The sequence below is a fragment of the Dermacentor silvarum genome, chromosome 1 (assembly GCF_013339745.2).
Source record: "Dermacentor silvarum isolate Dsil-2018 chromosome 1, BIME_Dsil_1.4, whole genome shotgun sequence".
In the NCBI taxonomy this organism is placed as follows: Eukaryota; Metazoa; Arthropoda; class Arachnida; order Ixodida; family Ixodidae; genus Dermacentor; species Dermacentor silvarum.
This window is the reverse complement of record NC_051154.1, coordinates 193,817,209-193,838,084: the sequence shown is the minus strand read 5'-3', so window position 1 is coordinate 193,838,084 and position 20,876 is coordinate 193,817,209. Positions and strand designations below refer to the sequence as shown.

The window sequence follows — 20,876 nt, the reverse complement described above, 5'->3', positions numbered from 1 at the left end:
CATCCAAAGAACGGCAGCTGGAAAAGGGGGTTTCTGTTTGTTGTGCTTCCTTTTGCTGCTGTTTAGCTTCCAGCGAATGCCACCGCGTACATTCAACACGTTGCTCCAACTGCTGCGTCCAAGCATCACAAGGCAAGGCACCAATTACCAGCCTGTAGTCTGCATGGTGGCATGGACATTGCATTTGGCGTGGCACAGGAGGATGACGGACGAAAACACATAACATCACTTTTGGCGCGGCACTGATTGGTTGAGCAGTGAGCGATTGGCCAAAAATCGTCGCTTTTTGAGAAAAGCGACCATTTGCGACTGGTCGTTTTACGAACAACTGAGGAAATTTCAGTATTATAGAGGGAAGGTGTGGGTGGTTAGTTGCATTGCATTTTAGCATGCATGGAATAGATCCCCTTTTTCGAAGGTGCTTCTGGTCCCAAGTAAGAATTGTCAACAAACAAGGTTAATAATTGAAGCAACAAAGATTTCAAGCTTTGATTCTGAGTGCATGAGCATTCCACCTCACAGCCTTTTAGACAGATGAGATTGCTTTTATTGATTGTTCATGATAATGTGATATACACTTGATCCATATGTGATATCATACACGTGATCCATATAATTCCGGTTCAATGTTTATATAGTCTGTTGCTTCTAAATAAAATTTCGGTTGTTAGACCAGCACTTGTCCTGTCTTCTTATGTCTTTGGTAGTTTGTGCACTGTCCAAAAATGGATAGTTTCTAACTCGCCTGCTTTTCTATTATTCTACAGTTAACATCTTTGACAGAAATCTGTCTGGTTGAGTGAAACTAAAGGGTGAAAATGTCTCCAATCATGTTATGAGGACAATTTGGCCTCCTCAATGTGCATTTTCTTTTTTAATGAAACTTCTATCTACATTATTTAGTGCACTTTGGTAATATGTGCACCAAACGACACAACTCGGGGGTTGTGTAGTTTTTCTGCAAACAATTTTAAAGGTTGGTCTACGTTCAGGCAACAATGAGACCTTCATAGAGCAATGAGGGTGAGACGCTCATTGTTGTGGCTGGATAAAGGTTCGATAGAGGAGGGCGAACAGCTGTGTCATCACACCATGCAGCAAGTAAAGTTGGCTGAATATACCCGCCGTGGTTGCTCAGTGGCTATGGTGTTGGGCTGCTGAGCACGAGGTCGCGGGATCTAATCCCGGCCACGGCGGCCGCATTTCGATGGGGGCGAAATGCGAAAACACCCGTGTACTTAGATTTAGGTGCACGTTAAAGAACCCCAGGTGGTCCAAATTTCCGGAGTCCCCCACTACGGCATGCCTCATAATCAGATCGTGGTTTTGGGACGTAAAACCCCATAATTAAATTAGTTGGCTGAATAACCACTCTTTCATCATCATCATCAGCCTATATTTATGTCCACTGCAGGACGAAGGCCTCTTTCTCTCCCTGCGATCTCCAATTACCCCTGTCTTGCGCTAGCTGATTCCAACTTGCGCCTGCAAATTTCCTAACTTCATCACTCCACCTAGTTTTCTGCCGTCCTTGACTGCACTTCCCTTCTCTTGGTATCCATTCTGCAACCGTAATGGTCCACCGGTTATGCATCCTACGCATTACATGGCTTGCCCAGCTCCACTTTTTCCGCTTAATGTCAACTAGAATATCGGTTATCTCCGTTTGTTCTCTGATCCAGACTGCTCTCTTCCCGTCTCTTAACGTTAGGCCTAACATTTTTCATTCTATCACTCTTTGTGCAGTCCTTAACTTGTTCTCGAGATTCTTTGTTAACCTCCAAGTTTCTGCCCCATATGTTAGCACCGGTAGAATGTAATGATTGTACACTTTTCTTTTCAACGACAGTGGTAAGCTCCCAGTCAGGATTTGGCAATGCCTGCCAAATGCACTCCAACCCGATTTTATTCTTTTGTAAATTTCCTTCTCATGATCAGGGTCCCCTGTGAGTAATTGACTTAGATAAACATACTCATTTACAGACTCTAGGTGCTGACTGGTGATCCTGAAATCTTTTTCTCTTGCCACATTATTGAACATTATCTTTGTTTTTAAAGCAAAGCTTTATATGGCTAGGCGAAATCGCCTCTGTACAGAAAAAGTATCATCATCAGCATTGGCTCTAGCGTCGTCTTTTTCCACAGCTGACTCGCTGGCACTCCTTGGGTTGCACTCGTGTTCGGCACATGCTCATGCCATTGCTCCCGCGTTCGTCATCTGCTTCCACAGCTGGCTGTGTTGCCGCTCATCATTTCAGCTATAATTTCACTTCTCTTCAGTCGTAATGGGAAAGCCACGTTTACGGGGTATGAGCCATTGCTTAAGGGGGTATGATCCATTCATTGTCTTACGTAACGGACAAATTTAATTTTGAAGCAATTTAATTTCGAAGAATCGCCAGCGGCAATGGCGACCAAATGCTGCTAACCACGCCACCGAGCAAACTCGAGACATCGAACACAAGCGACAACGGCGGACTGCGGGCATACCGTCAGAGATGTCAATCTCTCCCTCGCAGCCGAACATGTGTGTAACCTCATAATTGATAAATACTTTAATGAACCCTCGGGATTAACCCAGTGATAAACACTGGGGCCGCATGTTTCAGCTTCGCTGGTTAACCATCTTCACGGAGTGGAAGGGCCGACGAATTTTCTGTATATTAATCTTCAACCCCACTCTTGCACTTTCTCGGTTAAGGTCCTCAATCATTTGTTGTAATTCGTCCCCATTATTGCTGAATAGGACAATGTCATCTGCAAACAGAAGGTTGCCGAGATATTTGCCACTGATCCTCACTCCTAAGCCTTCCCAGTCTAATAGCTTGAATACTTCTTTAAAGAATGCAGCGAATAGCATTGGAGAGACTGTCTAATTGCCTGGCCCCTTTCTTGATAGGCAACTTTCTACTTTTCTTGTGGAGAACCAAGGTAGCTGTGGAATCCTTGTAGATATTTGCCAAGACATTCACGTATGCCTCCTGTAATCCTTGATTACGCAATGCCTCTGACCGCTGGAATCTTAACTGAATCAAATGCCTTTTCATAATCTATGAAAGCCATATAGAGAGGTTTATTGTACTCCGCACATCTCTCGATTACCTGATTGATGACATGGATGTGATCCATTGTAGAATATCCCTTCCTGAAGCCAGCCTGTCCTCTTGGTTGATTGAAGTCGTGTCGCCCTGATTCTATTGGAAATTATCTTGAATATTTTATACAGTACTGAAAGCAAGCTAATGGGCCTATAATTTTTTAATTCTTTAACGTCTCCCTTCTTATAGCTTAGCATAGTATTATGTTGGCATTCTTCCAGTTCTCTGGTACACTTGAAGTCATGAGACATTGCATGTAAAGGGCCGCAAGCTTTTGAAGCATGATATCTCCTCCATTTTTTATTAAATCAACTGTTATTTAATCTTCTCCGGCCGCTTTTCCCCGGGTCATGTCTTGCAAGGCCCATGTCGTGCAAGGCGAAGTTTTCGTACAACTATGGTCCTTGACGTGAAAGGCCCAATGCCCAATATCCATTTTCCCACCCGAGAGAGAAACTCGCAGATAACAGACGAGGTATATTCAATGAACTTTTTATAATACACCTTCATGCAGGCTCATGTTCAGAGGTGTAACGAAATGGGGGACCATGGACCGTGGGCTGCATGTACCAGGCGTCCCGGTTCGTGGGGTATGTCACTCATGGTGGCAACCCGTCTTCCCACTTGATTGGCTCGTATGTCATACTAATTCGTAATGCACAAGTTGGCAGACACCAGCGACCTTGGCGGACATCAAAACGTCTCGGAAAGAGCCCATAACAGCTATTGCTGTGAAAAAATGGCCAGATATCATCAGTAGAGAATTGTTTAAGTGAAGTGATAGCTTTGTGGTATAAACCAGCTGAGATGTCCAATAGCGTGTGATGCAAGTGTGTATGTGAAAGCAACGACAATACGATGGCACGACGACGGTATGATGAAATGGCAAAAATTCACAAGATGGCACGAGATAACATGTATGGTTTACTTAGTCAACGAATTCCATGTTCTGTTTTTGGCAACTCATTGAATAGGGAAAAGCTTCAATATCCTCCTTTATTACTGGTTTCAAAGCATGGTGGGACCTAAACCCAAGGGTCGCCGACAACGAGTCGTCAGTCACGTATGTCCTGCTTTGAGCAACAAAGGACAGTTATCGTCAGCCTCCATAGACAACGGCGAGAAAGAGGAAGCTGAAAGCTAACACTAGCGATAGATACTAAACTGTCTTTTAGATGCAGTCAAGGACAGCAGAAAACTAGGTGGGGTGATGAAATTAGGAAACTTGCAGGTGGAAATGGGAATCAGCCAGCACAAGACAGGGGTAATTGGAGATCGCAGGGAGAGGCCTTCGTCCTGTAGCGGACATAAAAATAAACTGATGATTGCCATTGATAGTTTTATAGTACATTAAATGATGTTGGGAAATTCACAATAGGCCAGAGAGGAATATGAAGTTTGTGAATACAGGGTAGCCATAAAATTCTGGAGCAGACCCATTTCTGCACCTGAGTTGCAAGTAGGAGTCTTTTGAGGGTAGGGTAATCACCAGACACTTTAGTTCCCTCTGTACTTTTGGTGTTTGGTCTTTTGTCACTTTCTGATGCTAGGCTGTCAAGAAGGTTGTAGAGCTTCCTTTTGTTAAGCAGCTCAAACAACAACTGCTGTGGGGTGGGGAAGCTGTCTTTGTTTATATATATTTAGCTCATTTTGCTGCACAGATTGACTCTGGACATTTCAATTGTACATTTTGAAATCTTGAACTACCCAACTTCCATAGTAATATGAAGTAACTTGCACTTGTAAAACATGAATCTACTGGTAAACATCAAGCTTTTTGCTGCATGTACAATTCATCATATATTCTACGGAAAAATTTTTTTAGAGGTGAAATTGTTTTGACCATCGATATTTATGACCAGTTTTTTTTGCATTGGCATTTTGTCTATTGCAGCATGACAAATACTCACAATGTAAAGCTGTGGCACTGGCAGAGTACACATGGAAAGTGTAAAAGTGCATGTCTGAAGTCTTGCAGCAGCACTTGTGGCTAGCCAATATTAAAATGAAATAAAAGAGTATGAATGCTAAATGGGTGGTACTTCTGCAGTTAGCCATGCAGACAGACAACACTAAATTTGGTGAAGAAATACACAGTGCCCAAAGATTATATCACATGGGCCTTTTTCTGCTCACGGTATTGCACATGCTGCATACTGTAAGCACCCAGTTGCTACAGGATGCCTCGGCAAATGTTCTTGTGTGAGACGGAGGTATTGAAAAGTGTGCATGGTCCATGAACAACAGTAAAGGATAGTCGCATGCGAACTGGTATAGTACAGATAGTACAGTTCCCAATTTAATTTTGATTCATTGTTTGTTTGGCACTTGTCAATTTGTTGTGCAAATTACTGAATGGAATTTAATACTGTATGGTATGTGCATTTTCCTACCATGAAGTTCATTACTTTCCCTGCTCTGTGCTGTGGTTCATTCTCATTTTATCCCCACTATACATTGTCAGATTGATCGAGGATCTTGAATGTTCCCATGTGACATGCTTTTTGCAGGATGAAGAACCTGAAGAGCAAAGTCCAGGACTCTGTGAAGTTGCTTTATGAGAAGGCCTAGTGACAAGCTCATGTGATGTGCTGGACAGGTGCTTTTTGACTGTGTATGTGAACGACAGTAGTGTAATGCTAATTTATCTCCTGACGTGCGTGCATACGCCTACGTGGACACATATCAAGTCTTTCTAAATTGTGCCACTGACAACATTAAGATGTGGTTTTTGGTCTGCGGTTTGCCAGGCTGACCACTGCACTGTGCACAGAGCCTAGTCAAAAAAGGCAAGTGGCCCGGTGTACACTGCTGTAAATAGCTTGTATTTATGGGTGCCACTCCCTGCTCCTTTCTGTTCCCGTGCCTCGTATTCTCCTTTTGTAAATAATAAGTATAGCTTATTCTTACCAGGGACAGCCTAGTTCTTGTGATGTTTTAGCTGCCAATGCAATTTTGGTCAATGGCCTATAGGTGTCCTAGTTTCTATTTTCATAAGAAATGTTTGCTGGCTGCCACTGTGGCTTACAGTCAAATAAAGTGCTTGCTGGCTGTTCTTGCCATGTGTTTATAAATATTGTTCTGCTTATCCTTCTGTGTGATTTTTGATATGCGTAAGCCTGGAAGGAGTTTCAAGGTGTTAACTGGAAAACTCATCGAAGTGAGCACTCCTGTTCAGAATTTTCATTTAATTGCCTTGTCATTGAAATGGAACATTTAACCTTTGTAAAGAGTTAATTGCAAGAAAAAAAATACATCAAACCATCAGCAAAGTATTGCAGTAATCCCCAAATATTGCACTGAACCTGCCCAGTGGCTTGCAGGTTGATGAGCCACTGCCATTATGGCAACTGCAGTGGGCAGCAGGGCCGGTATTTTGTAGCGATGCCTTTAAAGTAATAATGCTTTTTCACGCTTATCGCGCTTTGTCAGTGGTCAGAGCGACGTTCCGCTCGCGTTATCAACGGGATCAGCCGGCCGTGAGCGGAGGATGATAAGACTAGCAAAAAAATCAGGCAGATGTGTGTGCCACAGCAAAGAAACAAAACTAACTAAAATAAAAAGTAAGCAAAATCATTGAAGGCTAAGTAAGAATGTATGCACACTGTTAGCAAGCACAGCAAATCATAGTGGACAGTAATATTGCATCATGACATCAGCCACTGAAAAAGGCAGTCTAGTATTACACCCCGAAACTGCTCTTGGGAAAAAAGGCATTCTAAACAAGTCTGTGTGATTAAATATTTCACATACTTAAAAGGATATTATCTTCACGCGCTGCTGTATAACGAGTTTCCACTATATCCTTTAGTCTTTCATTACCAACTGTTGAGTAATACATACTGTGAAAAAATATTCATGCAAACTTGCAGCGACTTCCATGGTAGATTTGTCTTTGCTTGTGTTGTGCTTTAAGTTTAAACTAAATACCAGTAAAAAATGCTGCTGCTAAATTATGAACCCTTTCAAGGCATTCGTTGTCACCAGCAATCGGCTGGTGACGATATCATGTAGATTCCATACCTCGCATGATTTTTTTAGATTGACCTGAAATTTTTCAGCACAGCCTTTGTAGCCATACTTTTGGTATTCCTCCAAAGAAATTTTAGCGTCTTGCCTTCCATGGTGATTACATGATCACTGCGATGGTGTCATTTTAAATCAATCACAAAATTAATTCCCAAAATAACAGTGCAGTATTATCCAAGGTATAGGTAAACAAACAGATTTTTCTTCTCGCTTAATGTCATGAAAACAGTTTTATCTAGATGAAAATGCACACTCTATTTGACATCACTGATAATGTGGCAAAACATTACAATCTTCATACCTAATAGGACTGTATAAAATACTATCTCATCTGCAATAGAACGCCTTCACTAATGAAACAAAAGTGGATCAGAACCGAGCCCTGGAGAACACCATAACTGATATCTATTCTTGAGGACTTGGATCCATTTAAGTAAGTATTCAGCAATCCATGGTGTACATGATGAAACGATTAGTTTAATAGCCAAGCCCTTTGCAAAATTAATGAATAAGAACATGTAGCGCCAGCTTCCAATTCTGGGTGTCATGCCTGTAATGTCTCCCTAGTCCAGCTCATGCACTTAGCTAATAATGTATGTATGTATGTATATATATATATATATATATATATATATATATATATACACATATATATTTGACTGGCCCCAATACACAAAGATTTTTTCAGCTACTGTTAGTAATTACGTTGAGTATTTTTCCTAAACATGCAATATGTGGTATGCAAAGTTTTTTTTTTTTTTTTAACTATACAGATTTGTATAAAAAGGCTATCAGCTAGACAGCAAACCATCTGACCCTCTTATTTCTTTCTCTCTCTCTGCATGCACGCAAACGGCTCAGTAAAAAAAACAAAAGCAAATTTGATGTATCGGCCGGAAACCAGACTCTCTCTCCATCCCCTACCATTGTTTTTGCTTGCTTGGATCTCAGTTGTGTTCACAGTGTTCCCGGGCAGTGGGGTAAATTCTATATTTTGTTCTCAAAACACATTCATAAAGCTCCAGATTGCTTGCATGCATAATTTACTGCAAATGTTCTAATCCGGTCCCTCAATTTAAACTTCACCTACACATAACCCGTAATGTGCCCCTTATTTTTGCAAAAATATAAATTGGGTGCCTTGTTTAGTTCCCTCAGGACATCGAAGAACCCAAGTACGACTGTTTTACAATGCGTGAAAAGAGGAAAGAATGAGGGCTCAGTAATTATTCGCAACACTTGTGACTGGACTAGCAACAAAACTTGTCGCACGTTGCCCCATCCCCTATCCACAAAATATAAACCTGCAGTAACCTACAGCTATGTCAGAACATTGGAAAGCATAGCTCATAGTGGCCATATCAGACATTTTAAAGTTTGAATGAGAAATGTTTTTATAAAAACTGTGTTTGGTCCAACCACATTTAACTTCGCACCGAGATTTTCCATAGCGTTCCACCCATTTACACTAAATTTCATCTCGATGGCAATTGAGTCAGGGCAACGAACTCAATTTTGCCCCGCTCATTACGCATTCATAACGCTCTATAGTGCTTCTTGCATATTTAATTTATTGCTAAATCCCCAATTACCCACCCACTTTGAGCTTTGCCTAAAGAATCAGCCTCGTTTAGTTCAGTGAAGGCACCAGGTAAACGCAATATATCACGCATAAAGAAAAAAAAATGCGGGTTCAATAATTATTCGTAACGCTCATAGATAAGCCAGAAACGTTAAATCTTTGCGACAGATTACACTTAGGATGCTGCCCATTCCTTCTAAGTATACGTTTCTGAAACACAAAGTTCTCTTGCAATATTGGGAAACGTAGCTGATAATGGCAGCATGACACTTTCAAACACTTGCGTAAGAAGTTTTTTTGCAAAATCTATTTGATCAACACGCATTTACACTGCACAAAAACTTGGCGCAGCATTTCCTTTTCGTTCGCAAAGTTTCACTTCGGTTGTAGTTATGCCAGGGCAGCAGTCTACGTTTTACACTGCTCGTAAAAAACGGTAATAATGCTCCGGACCACTTGCATATGTAATCTATTCCAAAAGATGTATTTAACCCACACATTGGAAACGTTGCCTACACTTTACCCATACCATACCCCAAATTTCCTCCAAATGTAAACAAGGTACCCTGTTTAGTTCACTGAGGAACTGGAGAAAAAAAAACTAGGGGCCTCATATGAAGCACTAAAATAGAGGATAGGATAAAACGGGGGGGGGGGGGGGGGGGGGGGGGTTCAGTAATTATTTGCAACACTTGCATTGAAAGCAGGACCATGAATATTTCGAAATTACACCTCTCCCCCCCCCCCCCCCTTTTCTTTTGTGCAGAATTTGATGTACATATCTCGTTCAGTCTCGTTCCAGTTGTAGGAGACCAGGAAACATTTCAAAACGCACCAGTATGACACCTTGAAATCGTAACTTTCCACAAAGGCTGTAATGATCAAACCTACAAAGATTAAACACTTATCACTGATCACTCATAACATGCTTCCTACTTCAACGAAATATAAACACCGTGCCTCCCACTTAGTTAACCGATAAAACAGGAAAAAGCAAATAAATGCCTTGATTGACACATAAAAATTGAAGAAGGCTAGTGCTCAGTATATACAGTTCAACCTGCTTATAACGAACCTCCATATAATGAATTCCTGGATATAACAAAGTTTTTCTATTCCCATTACTCCATAGAAGCACATGTATTTGAGACCTCTACGTAACGAAGTGGCAGCGGGAGACCCCCTCTAAATAACGAATAACAACCTAAAGATTTCGCCCCAAATTTTGTCATTTTTGCGCGAACAGCAACCGGAAGCACCTTCTCCGCCGTGACGGAATGTGAAGCAGTGGCGTCGCGCTTGGCACGCTCGAATTCACGGCGACTGCGAGGCGAGAGCGTGCGCGAGGTGGGCCTGCATCCCTCGACCCGGCGATCTTGTCGGCGCGGGCGTGACCTTTCCCTCTCCCTTCATTCAAACCTTATCCCGCCGCTTGCTGCAGCTGGCCTAGCCCGCCAAGCCGGCACTCTCCTTTTCCAGTTGATGTTGCCGAAGAAAAAAAAAAAATTTTTTTTCAATGCGCTGGCAGCGCCACTCTTTGGTTACTGTGCAAGTTTCTGCGCTTCACTAACCTGAAACTAGGTGACACTTTACGACACTACAACGCCATCGAAAGCATGAGGTGCACGGTACTGTAAAGGATTTTTTTTTTTTCCTCTCTTTTGGTCACGGAAAACAGGTGCGCGTTAGAATCAAGTAAATACGGTAAGCGTTTTTTTTTTTTTTCGAATTTTCGTGCCATACCTGCATATAACGAAATCCTCTTTATAACGAAGTTTTTCGGGAATTTGTCAATTTCGTTATATCCAGGTTTAACTGTATTCTCAAAGCATATAAGTAGCCTATGTAGTAACGGCGTTATTTGCCCCTCCACTTTTGACAGTTGAGGGGCAAGTGCCCCCCCTGCGCCCCCCAGTAAATATGCGTATTCTCGGCGAGGAGTGTGATATAGCAACATTTTTTACAAATTTCTTTATTTAACACCATGGCTCAAGACGAAGTACAACTTTAATGAAACACAATTTCTTAATATACTTCCGAACAGCAGTGATAGCTATTACAAGTTTTTGCAAGATGAGACTTCATGATTCATGCTTTAATGTCAATACTACACAGCCAAATGATGCAGAGTGGCATATGGATAGGGGGACCCACATTCTCCAGAGCAAGGAAGGGGACAGCCAAGAAGGTGGGCGCCAAACACTTTTGCAACTCTTAAGGGAAGCTGACCCACCTAATAAACAGGCAGAGCTCTGAAGCACAGTATTCTTAAGCAACACACATTTATTGCATTGGAAGGCCCTGATGGTGGTCGATTTCACAGCCACCTGATCAGCACTGTCTCTTAAGTAGTTTTGTGAATATGATACATGATGTTCCTAATGGCCATCAGTGTCATTGCTTTACACTTGGGAGTTCTTTTTGTATTTTTGCATTTTTTTAGCACATTTGGCTTCAAAGACCTGCTGTGTGGCATTGTTGCCTGCTAGCACCTAGTGGCATCAGAACGTGCCAATTAAGCTATGTGGCACTATTTTCTGTGCCCAAGATACGAAGTGCTGCTATAAGAGGTTGTGACTTATCACCACTATGTATTTGCACAAATGTCATACTTAAATGTGCATGTAGTTTTGTGTGAGGTGAGCACCTAACTGTCCAAAACACAGTATTCAAAATTTTGATTTTTCCGCAATTTTTCAACAAAACCTACTTCCCATTCAGTGCAGTCTACTTCGGGTAAATAAATCCTTGGGAAACACGCAAAGGCGTTTCAAAACATCTAAAGTTGAAATAAAATTACTAAATATAGCATTGACACCTTTTGGGACTCGTGGTAAACCATAATTAAAAGGATGGCCATACTAACTGAAATTCACATTAGCAGGATAATAATGCTGATTTCACAGCATGAAAACCAGAAAAGGAGAAGGAGAAAGGCAAGTTTAAGTTTGTTCTTCCTCTTGTCTTTAATCAAATTCTGGGTTTTTACGTGCCAAAACCACAACATAACTGTGAGGCACACCATAGTGGGGGGCTCCGGATTAATTTTGACCACCTGGGGTTTTTTAATGTGCACCCAATGCATGGTACATGGGCATTTTTGCATTTCACCGCCATCGAAATGCAGCCGCCGCAGCTGGGATTTGATCCCACGACCTCGGATTTAGCAGTGCAACGCCAAAGCCACTACGACGCCACAGCGGGTCTCTTGTCCTTGTTTGTACCAGCCCCACACTATGCCATAGAAAGATAAACTTGGAAAAATTTGAGCTAGATAATAGTTTAAATGCACCATGTCAAGCTATGTGCATTAACGACATCACAAACTACAATGGCCATAGATGCGATTTGTCAATGCAACAATTATGAAAGGCTATTTGAGGCTACAAGAAATAACTTTTTTTAATGCATTACTCAGCAGACAGCTAACAATGCTATAGACATGCGAACTGAACTAGAGCTTCATAAAGGCACAAGTTCATGTTAAAACTGTCACATAGTGGTAATACTATTGGCAATGGAACTTAAAAATAGAAACCTTCAGTAAAACCAGCACCAGTAAACGCATTCATGGTACAAGGTATACCAATACCTTTGGTGTTGTACAGAAGGTAAAAAATGCAATTCATAAAATGTGCCCTCTTCTAAAGGAAATGCAATGCATGTATAGTTTCTATGCAGCTGAAGATTTGCTAGTGACTGCTGATTCGCATAACTACTAAAGCAATGCAAGTTTGGGATCCAGTAGGCGCATAACTCCACCAATTAGATGAAGGCTTCCAGTTACCAAAACCTGAAAATGAAAAAATAAATTCCTTGTCAGAAGCCAGCACTTTTACTCTAAACAGCAGGATAAACTTTCCCTGTCAAGTTGAAATGTGCTCTTGAACGTTACCAAATAGCTTGTGGTTCTTTAAAGATTTTACAAATCCAGACATGTTTTGTAAGAGAAAAGGGCTAAACATTTTTTTAATTCTTCACCTACAAGTTTTGGTGGCAGTACTGAATTTTCCTAAAACAGATGCATTTTCAATACGTAAATGACATAAAAACAATATAACACAAGTGTTGCAGCTCCCACAACACTTTACAAAGCTATCAAGACATAAAAATCATGCAACAGAAGTTGGAAGAAATTGTAAAACAAAGTTTAATTAAAGACACCATGTGATGAGCTACATAATTTTCAATTCCACCATGTGGCAATAGCGAAAAGACGGAATAAATACAGGTGGAATCTCGCCCTGTATGCAGCGTTAGTATACAGGGTGTCCCAGCTAAAGGTAGCCAATGTTCTAAAAACTACGGAGTGTGCTAGGAGGCTCAAACCAACTCAGTAATGTTGAGGATCGCATGTCCTAGTCTACGGTATTTTTCTGTTTCACAAAGTCAATTAATTAGTATAAACTAATTGCCTACCTTTTTAAGTATTGTATTCACCAAGAAAGTACCAATATGAAAGTTGTAGATCACATTTAAAAATGACCGACTGAAGTGTTTGAGACTAAGTACCATTGATGGAGCATCATGTAATTGCCTTTAAAGAAAGCCCGCGAAATACAAAAACAAGTGCGTCATAGCACCATAATTTCAGCGCTCCCAGACGACTGATCAAAAACTAAATCGACATATCTGTACAAGTTCCAGGACATGCATGACGTTTCCGGTGGCCGCAAAGTACGCGCCAGCACTCTCGCTAGTAAGATAGGATCGCGAACGAATAGAAGAACATGACAATTGCATTTTCTTCCAGATTAAAGAGTTCTGCCCTCAACATTTACTCAAGCCCAAACTTCCTTATTTATATATATTTTTTTTCTTGCCTTGTGTATTTCGGGCTTCAGTACACAAGTGGAGCGAATAATATGTTTATGCCACGTCCCCTCGAAGCGCGACACACCTTCATCACCGCCGCTCGCTCTGTGCGCCCGATCGCGACATGGCACGCGAGCGAGTCTCGAAAAAACCATGCAAACAATGTCCCTTACTGGTCGGTCGTCTGGGGGCGCTGAAATAGCAGCGCTGTCACGCGCTTGTTCTTGTATTTCACGCGCTTTCTTTAAAGGCAATTACAAGAAGTTCCATCAATGGTACTTAGTTGAAAACACTTCAGTCGACAATTTTTAAATGTGATCTATAACTTTCGTATTGACACTTCCTTGGTGATGCCAATATTTAAAAAGTTAGGCAATTAGTTTATACTAACATACCTGCTAAGTTCAAAGAAACTAAATCCGGGAGATCTTCCGATCTTGGGGGGGGGGGGGTTTAGTCGGTTACACCTCCCCTTCCCCGACGTACATTTTGAAGTACTGGAGAACTTCATTACAATTTTATTTACAGATATACAAATGACCACATAAACATCAAGGTCTCACTTTTGCAAGCATTTCGTTGTTGCTAATTTTGTCTTCAAAAATTCTTTAAATTTAATTAAATTCTCGGGTCTTCTGATTACGAGGCACGCCGTAGTGGGGAACTCCTGATTAATTTCGACCACCTGGGGTTCTTTAACGTGCATCCAATGGACGGCACACGGGCATTTTTGCATTTCGCTGCCAACAAAATGCGGCCGCCGCGGCCGAGATTTGATCCCGCGAACTCGTGCTTAGCAGCGCAATGCCAAAGCCACTAAGCAACCACGGCGGCTGTTAAAAAATTCTTCAGATAATGTTTCATTGTAACAAATTTCCTTTCTTTCACGATTTACGAGATGACGTTTCCCAGCGGCTTAGACGCGCGACACATGGACGAGCGACACTGCGTCCTCGTATTTTTCCCGATGTTAAATTGCCACTCGCACTCTGCATTGCTCTGTGGTACTGTCTTAACATAATACCCATAGTCACTTCAGCCTGAGCACTACATTAAAAATACTTGAAGACACTTTTTGTGCTAGCGCTCCTTGCTTTTAGAGCCATAACTGACCGTAGGCCTAACGCAATGCCAGAGCGGCTAACGCCGAGGAGAACGATGGAGTCTCTAGTGTTGCTAGTTGCGGAACGCGGCATTCGCTCGCTAGGGCCACTAGGGCACCCAACAACTCCATCAGCGTAAGCGGCTCTGCGGTTAACGAAATAGCGCATGTATAGGGTTTCCCTACTACTTTGTTAACAATGTTTTGTGCGATGAACTTCCAACTGGTTTGGATTGGGTTGGGTTCTTTTTGCCAATGTGGCCTTGAGAAAGCGCTGGACGCGGATAGAAACGGGACACAACTGAAATTTCCGGTAGATTTTCCTGTCAACCGTACAACTGGAAGGAATGGTCCAAATCCGGGAGTCCTCCCGGCTAATCCGGGAGACTTGGCAGGTATGTACTAATTGACTTTGCAAAACGAAAAAAATACCACAGACTAGAACACCACTCCACTAGAACATCCTCAACACCACTGAGCTGGTTTGGGCCTCCTAGCACACTCCGTCGTTTTTAAAACATTGGCTACATTTAGCTGGGACATCCTGTATATAGTTTACTTCTTATTTGGAGAGACTCCAGGCTTGCAACTGTTTCCAGGAGCCTCTTCTGGCCCTCCTTCAACACCATTCAATTTTGCTGCACTACCTGAACCACTTCATGAAGGGCTGCACCCTGTTCGTTTCAGTAGGTGCAGAGCTGGTTCACAATTTTTCTGCACCATTTCTACCAGCGCAGCACATGTACACTACATGTGTATTTGCCGCAGCACAGCTCTTCGTTGGTGATGAAACAAACGCTACTGTAGATTAAACAACATGCCTCAATCAATATGTCAGTGCTGCTGGTTTTCTTTGGTTTTTATAGCCCTGTAAAAACAAGAAATGAAAATAGCCTGCATGTTTGCCAGCAAAGGCATGACAATTTCAGTCTGACACTCTACAGAAATATGCTGTCTGATTGTCCGTAGCTTAAGAACAGTTATCCATTAACTGAACACATAGCATGTATTTACTACTATACTTCGTTCATTGCCAGAAGTGATCATGCAGTTCCAGGCCTTTATACATTTCTGTACATTTTTTGCTTCCGGCACAAATGGGACGTTGCTTGTGCTGTTTTATTGCAATAGCAATTATATGGACACTCTAGGCGAATTTCCGACAATGGTGTCGCCATGATCTTTCTGTATAAAGCAAGTGTGATAAGATCACGGCTGCGTACCGTATGCTGTAGATGTGAGCAGTTTATGCATGACTAACCTTACTTTGTATAGCTGTATAATGATTTGCTATCGCAATCAATGCTTCACCTTTTGGGCGAAACTAACTTTGTTAAGACAGAAGCCGACCATACCTGCAGTTCAGGACCCGTCACTACGCTGTACGTTGCCTCTCATACTTGGTGGACAGGGCCCATGAGGACAAGCATAAGGTTCCTGCACTGAATCTGCGCTCCGGCATTTGTTTCAAGTGTCGTGTTGCACCTTCACTGCTAACTAGAGCTGCACAATTTCTGACGTTCTCGTGCGCCGTCGTGAACTGGTTCACAGTGGTGCTGGCAAATCGAACAGACCTAGTCTCACCGTTCTCGATGTCGGAGAAACATTTTGCCTTCATTCTTTTGGGAATTGCGAGTTCAGCCCTGTTCAGCTTTTTTTTTTGCCAATTTGATTTCATCCTGGAGATTTCATTTCATTACATGAAGACCTTAATAAAACTGGTAGTACATAAGTTATATACATATAAATTAGTAAAATAGGTTAGATTCTTTTCCTTTGCTTTTTTTTTTCCATGTACATCAAAATCGCCCTAGTTCCACTCCTTTTTTGGGCTCACAACTGATGCCTCCGCATCCAGTCATTGCTTTTGTTGCGGGCAACCTTTACTGCTCTGACCAGTTATTGGCCAAGTGGAATTGCCACAGTTACAAGGCAGGGGACAATGCACCCCACTTCCTTTTTTTCTCGTGACTCAATATCCAGAGGCATATTCATAACAGGAAATCACATATAGGCTACAAAGCAGTGGAAGTGCAAGCTCGTTTTTTTTTTTTTTTTTTTTCACAAACAGAGCTTGTCTTTGTAGTCTTTGTAGCAGACAAGGCACAATTATTGCAAAAATGAACCTTTTGTAGCAGCATGTAGCAAGCTTTGCCCTTTGTAGCAGTTTGGAGCAAATATAGCGGCAGTTCCACCACTGAATGGCACGTGCAAAGACAAGATCAATGAAGTATGTACTGCCGCTTTCACACTTTTCCCAATAGAGGGCAACAAGAAGCCACCACTACCAACAGTCAGTGTTTACCTGTATGTGGCATGGAGGGGTCAACTGCTTGGCAGCCATCTGCTGCTCCCGGAGCCAGTTCATGACATCCGAGATGCTGGGAAAGACAATGCAAGAATCTTCAGGGTTTCCCTTGAGGCTTGGCGGAGAAGTAGGGCTGCCAACACCAAGCATTTCTTCTTCCTGTAGGCTTGACAGTAGGTGACACCAGATGCGCATGTTGGATTTGCATCTAGCCATCTCTGTGCACTTCTCCACAGTAAAGTCACTTTGGTCCGAGTATGGGCTCTTGTTTATGGTGATGCGATTAGGAGTGAAGACAGCTACATGAAAGGGTTCCTCTGCTAAATAGGAGAGCAGAACCTCAGGCCGCCGGTCCCCCATACAGTTGAATAGAAGCACACGGCGAACTTGAACCGTCGGGCCCAGGCTGCATTGTTCAGAGGTTGAAGCTTCCCGCCACCAGCGTACACAGTAATGCACAGACTCCTCTGTGTGTGCACCGTCCAAGTACAGCGTCATGCCTTCTCCAGCAGGGACCACCTGACACCTACCAGCCCACCGGCACTGCTCAAGACCTGCAAATATTCAGCCCACTCTTGTTACAATTTTGTAAATTCAAAAGGTAAAATTCAAAATTTTGAGGCTCATGTAGAAAGGTGTATTCTAACAAACCATTATGAATTCTGGCTTCTTGAGTATTTGACATCTCTTATGCCAGTTACCAATGATACACATCCATCCAACAATGCTGCTTCTATAAACTTAAACTTATTCCATTTGTCAATCCTTTTTTCGGAAACTCAAACAGCATATCAAACACTTACACATCCAAGATGCACCTAAACAATGCAAGCACCAGAAATGCATACATGCAGACACACTTTTGACCTGTACCACAAAAATGGCTATCAATGTGTTAGAAAAATGTGCAGTGAGATCAATATCTGAGCAGCTGCTGCCGCTCTTCTTTTATTGTTTGTACCAGTAATGAGTTACATAGGTGGAGATTCTGAAATGGCTAGATGTCTCCATGCAACATCGCATTTAAAAAAGAATACTGTGAAATGACCTGTACAACGAAGAATTATGCCCCCACTGCAGTAGCGCACCCAGGATCTCTGCCAGGGGGGGGGGTTGACAGTTTGCCAATACCATCTAAACAGCACTAATTTCGATTTCTTCACGGGAAATTGTCAAAAAAAATGCGCTTTTTGCGAGTGTGCAGACGATTGCGCGTCTTATATCTTAGTTGCAGCACTCAAATGCGTAAGGAAAGAAAAGGGGTTAAACAAATGGGGGGTTAAGTTGGCCTCAGGGGGGGGGGTTACAACCCCCGAATCCCCCCCCGTCGGTGCGCCACTGCCCCACTGTATATTTTATATGTATTGTGAACGCCTGTCCAACGAAGACCACTAGAATGAATTGCAAAGTAATTTAGGCGTCCCTGACGGTTGATTTGTTGCTTTATAACAAACAACATGCAACGTCAGGTACGCTCTGCGCTAACGATGCACTTGACGAGCGTGTTGATGTCAGAACTAGTGCGACTGCACTCCTCCAGAAATCGCTGAACTTGTACGCTGCTTGTTGTAAAACATCATTTGTTGCAAAGGCTGACTAATACGTTGCAGTTGATGACTACGTGATGAGGTAATTGTATCTGACAACATCTTCAAAGTCATATAGGATGGAAAGGATGCAAATGTCAGTGGAGGCAACAGTGATGAAGATCCTGTAAGCAAGAAAGGCAATAGCGGGATTCGACAAAGTACAGCTTTACTTTGCATAGCTCCTGTGTTTCACCGGGTAGCATGCTGTGAACTTCCATGCAATAAGGTTGGCTGCATTCTCACATTGTCAGACAAAGTGTGCACAAAAAAATTAGCACCTTATTTCACCAATTCAAGTTGCATAAAGTTTACCTTTTGTTGAACGTGCTTGGCCTGCTTTACGGTACAGTGTGCAGCCTCACAACAGAATTTTGAAGACCCGAACACTTCTTTATAAAGGCGTTTGACTGTATTTTGTTTCTGTACCCAAAACATTCTCGAGACTAGTGGAACTTGTTTTGCTGCTGTGTGTTTCAATTTAAAAGGGTTCTGAAACACTTTTTAAACATAGTAAGAAAACATTGCCAATCTGTTAACGACGCTCCTATGAACACGTGAGCCAAATATAATTGCACCGCATGCAGCAGGGAATTTACAATCTCTTTCAAAAGCAGTGAAACATTGCTTGCTCTCTCCTTCGCAATGTCGTCGGGTGGCGTCATCGCAAGCAGTGGAGCCCACAACAGCTATTGGCTGATTTGATGATCCCGAGAACATTCTCGTAATACAACCATTGCTCATTTGAGTTAAATGAAAAATATGTATGTCTGATCTCAAAAAGACATTTGCAATGCCAGTCTACACATGACAGTTGCACGTTGCTGCATCTGCTACGTATGGCCTCCGAGATGAAAAGCGTAGTGCAGATACCCCGATCACTACGGAGTGCCGCCACAAGCCATCTTGCCACCGGGACATTCAACCTTTGGGCACGGCCAGCGGGACATTGCTCTCTTGCACCCAGCCCACTTGCCGTCTCTCCTGTGTAGCTTCCAGCACGCTAGTGGAAATGAAAGGAGAGAAAGCTGCTCATCGGTCCAGTAACTACGTCTAACTTTACTTGCGCTTGAAAGACTTTTAAAATTTTTGCAGCAGGAGATTCACGAGGCGACGTAATTTAACAGTGATAGTTAGTTAGAAAAGTGTTTCAGGGCCCCTTTTTAAGAGTGTGACGATGCAAGGAATATGATAAACATTTTCAGCTTATAGAACTAATGTACATCTAAAGGAGATATTTAATTGCTTGTTTTCTCCTTAATGCACTTTCCTCTCTTTACACTTTCAGCGTCTACCTTGGAGCTTTTGTGTCATTCCACGTGCAGGCCTTAAAGAGTAGAAGAGTATACCTTGGTAAAAGTGGCAGGGAAGGTAAAACTGGGCATTGGGACAAAACTGGTGTATAACCAACTTTTATTACTAACAGGGACAAAATTTATGTATTATATAGACTGCTCTCAAATATACCACTAATTAGTGAAAATAGAAAATAGTACGAAAAACCCTCATAATAATTGTAGCAATTTCACATAAGCTGTAAATTTAATATCGGTTGTCCGCTTGAGGTGCTCTAACAGATGCAGTTTACAGAACTGTGATCTCTGTCTTTTGTGCAGAGTTATGGATTTGTAAGCTTAGTACTTCTATTTTCTTTAACAATTTTTGACAATTTTTGTAAATGATTCGAGGTCCTAAATCGAAATTCTGCTTCCTGAAATTGCTAGAATTTAACATTCTCTTTTGAATGCAACACATTTTATTCAAATCAGTCGACTGGTTGTTTCATAAAAGCATTTCTGTGTTATGCATGTATTTGAATAGGAAAATTTGAGTCCGCCCCCGAGCTAAAGCTTCCCCGTTAAGCCATAAAGCCACAATATTAGAATTCTTGAAAAAGCTTTGCATAAGAAAGGTGCCTGCTGCACATGAAAAATTCTGAAGTATGCAGAACGCACAAAACCAGCTTGAAAAGCCAGCATGTTTTTCATTGAGAAGCATGGAAAGTGCGCCTGCTGTAAGCCTTTGATCAACGAGTCATTTGGTGACATGCCTTGGTGGTAGAGGACTTTATCTGGCAGCTGTGAAACGCATCCTGTCATTGCCTAAAAATAGTATCTTACACCGTGGCATAGGTTAACAGTTCCAACTGCAACATAATATGAATACTACTTATCTGAGCTAGGCAGCATGTTCCACGATGGCAAGCATAACTGGGCCCAAATGCCTGACCAATTTTTCAGCTAATCATGCTTGCTTTGGAGTGTCAAAGTAAAAGATTTTATGAAATTACCTATGCAATACACAATGCAACACAATACACACGTATAAAGTAGTCTCCAAGTAAGTCAAACTCAAT

At 42.1% G+C, this 20,876-nt stretch overlaps 2 protein-coding genes across 6 annotated transcripts in view; one reads left to right on the top strand and one right to left on the bottom strand.

Annotated features, from left to right (window-relative positions):
- Positions 1-6,173, top strand: part of LOC119436591 (neuropathy target esterase sws-like) — a 198,537-nt gene extending 192,364 nt beyond the window's left edge. For all 5 annotated transcript variants that reach the window (XM_049658821.1, XM_049658827.1, XM_049658826.1 and 2 more), the window contains one exon: positions 5,609-6,173. In XM_049658821.1, the coding sequence (XP_049514778.1) occupies positions 5,609-5,659 (51 nt within the window). In that variant the 3' untranslated portion in view covers positions 5,660-6,173. The remainder of the gene's footprint in view (positions 1-5,608) is intronic.
- Positions 6,174-10,471: 4,298 nt separating this feature from the next.
- Positions 10,472-20,876, bottom strand: part of LOC119436592 (folylpolyglutamate synthase, mitochondrial-like) — a 32,919-nt gene continuing 22,514 nt past the window's right edge. The window contains exons 10-11 of the mRNA XM_037703485.2: positions 16,932-17,488; positions 10,472-12,502 (exon numbers count right to left, since the gene is read on the bottom strand). Coding sequence (XP_037559413.1) covers positions 12,428-12,502; positions 16,932-17,488 — 632 coding nt within the window. The 3' untranslated portion in view covers positions 10,472-12,427. The remainder of the gene's footprint in view (positions 12,503-16,931; positions 17,489-20,876) is intronic.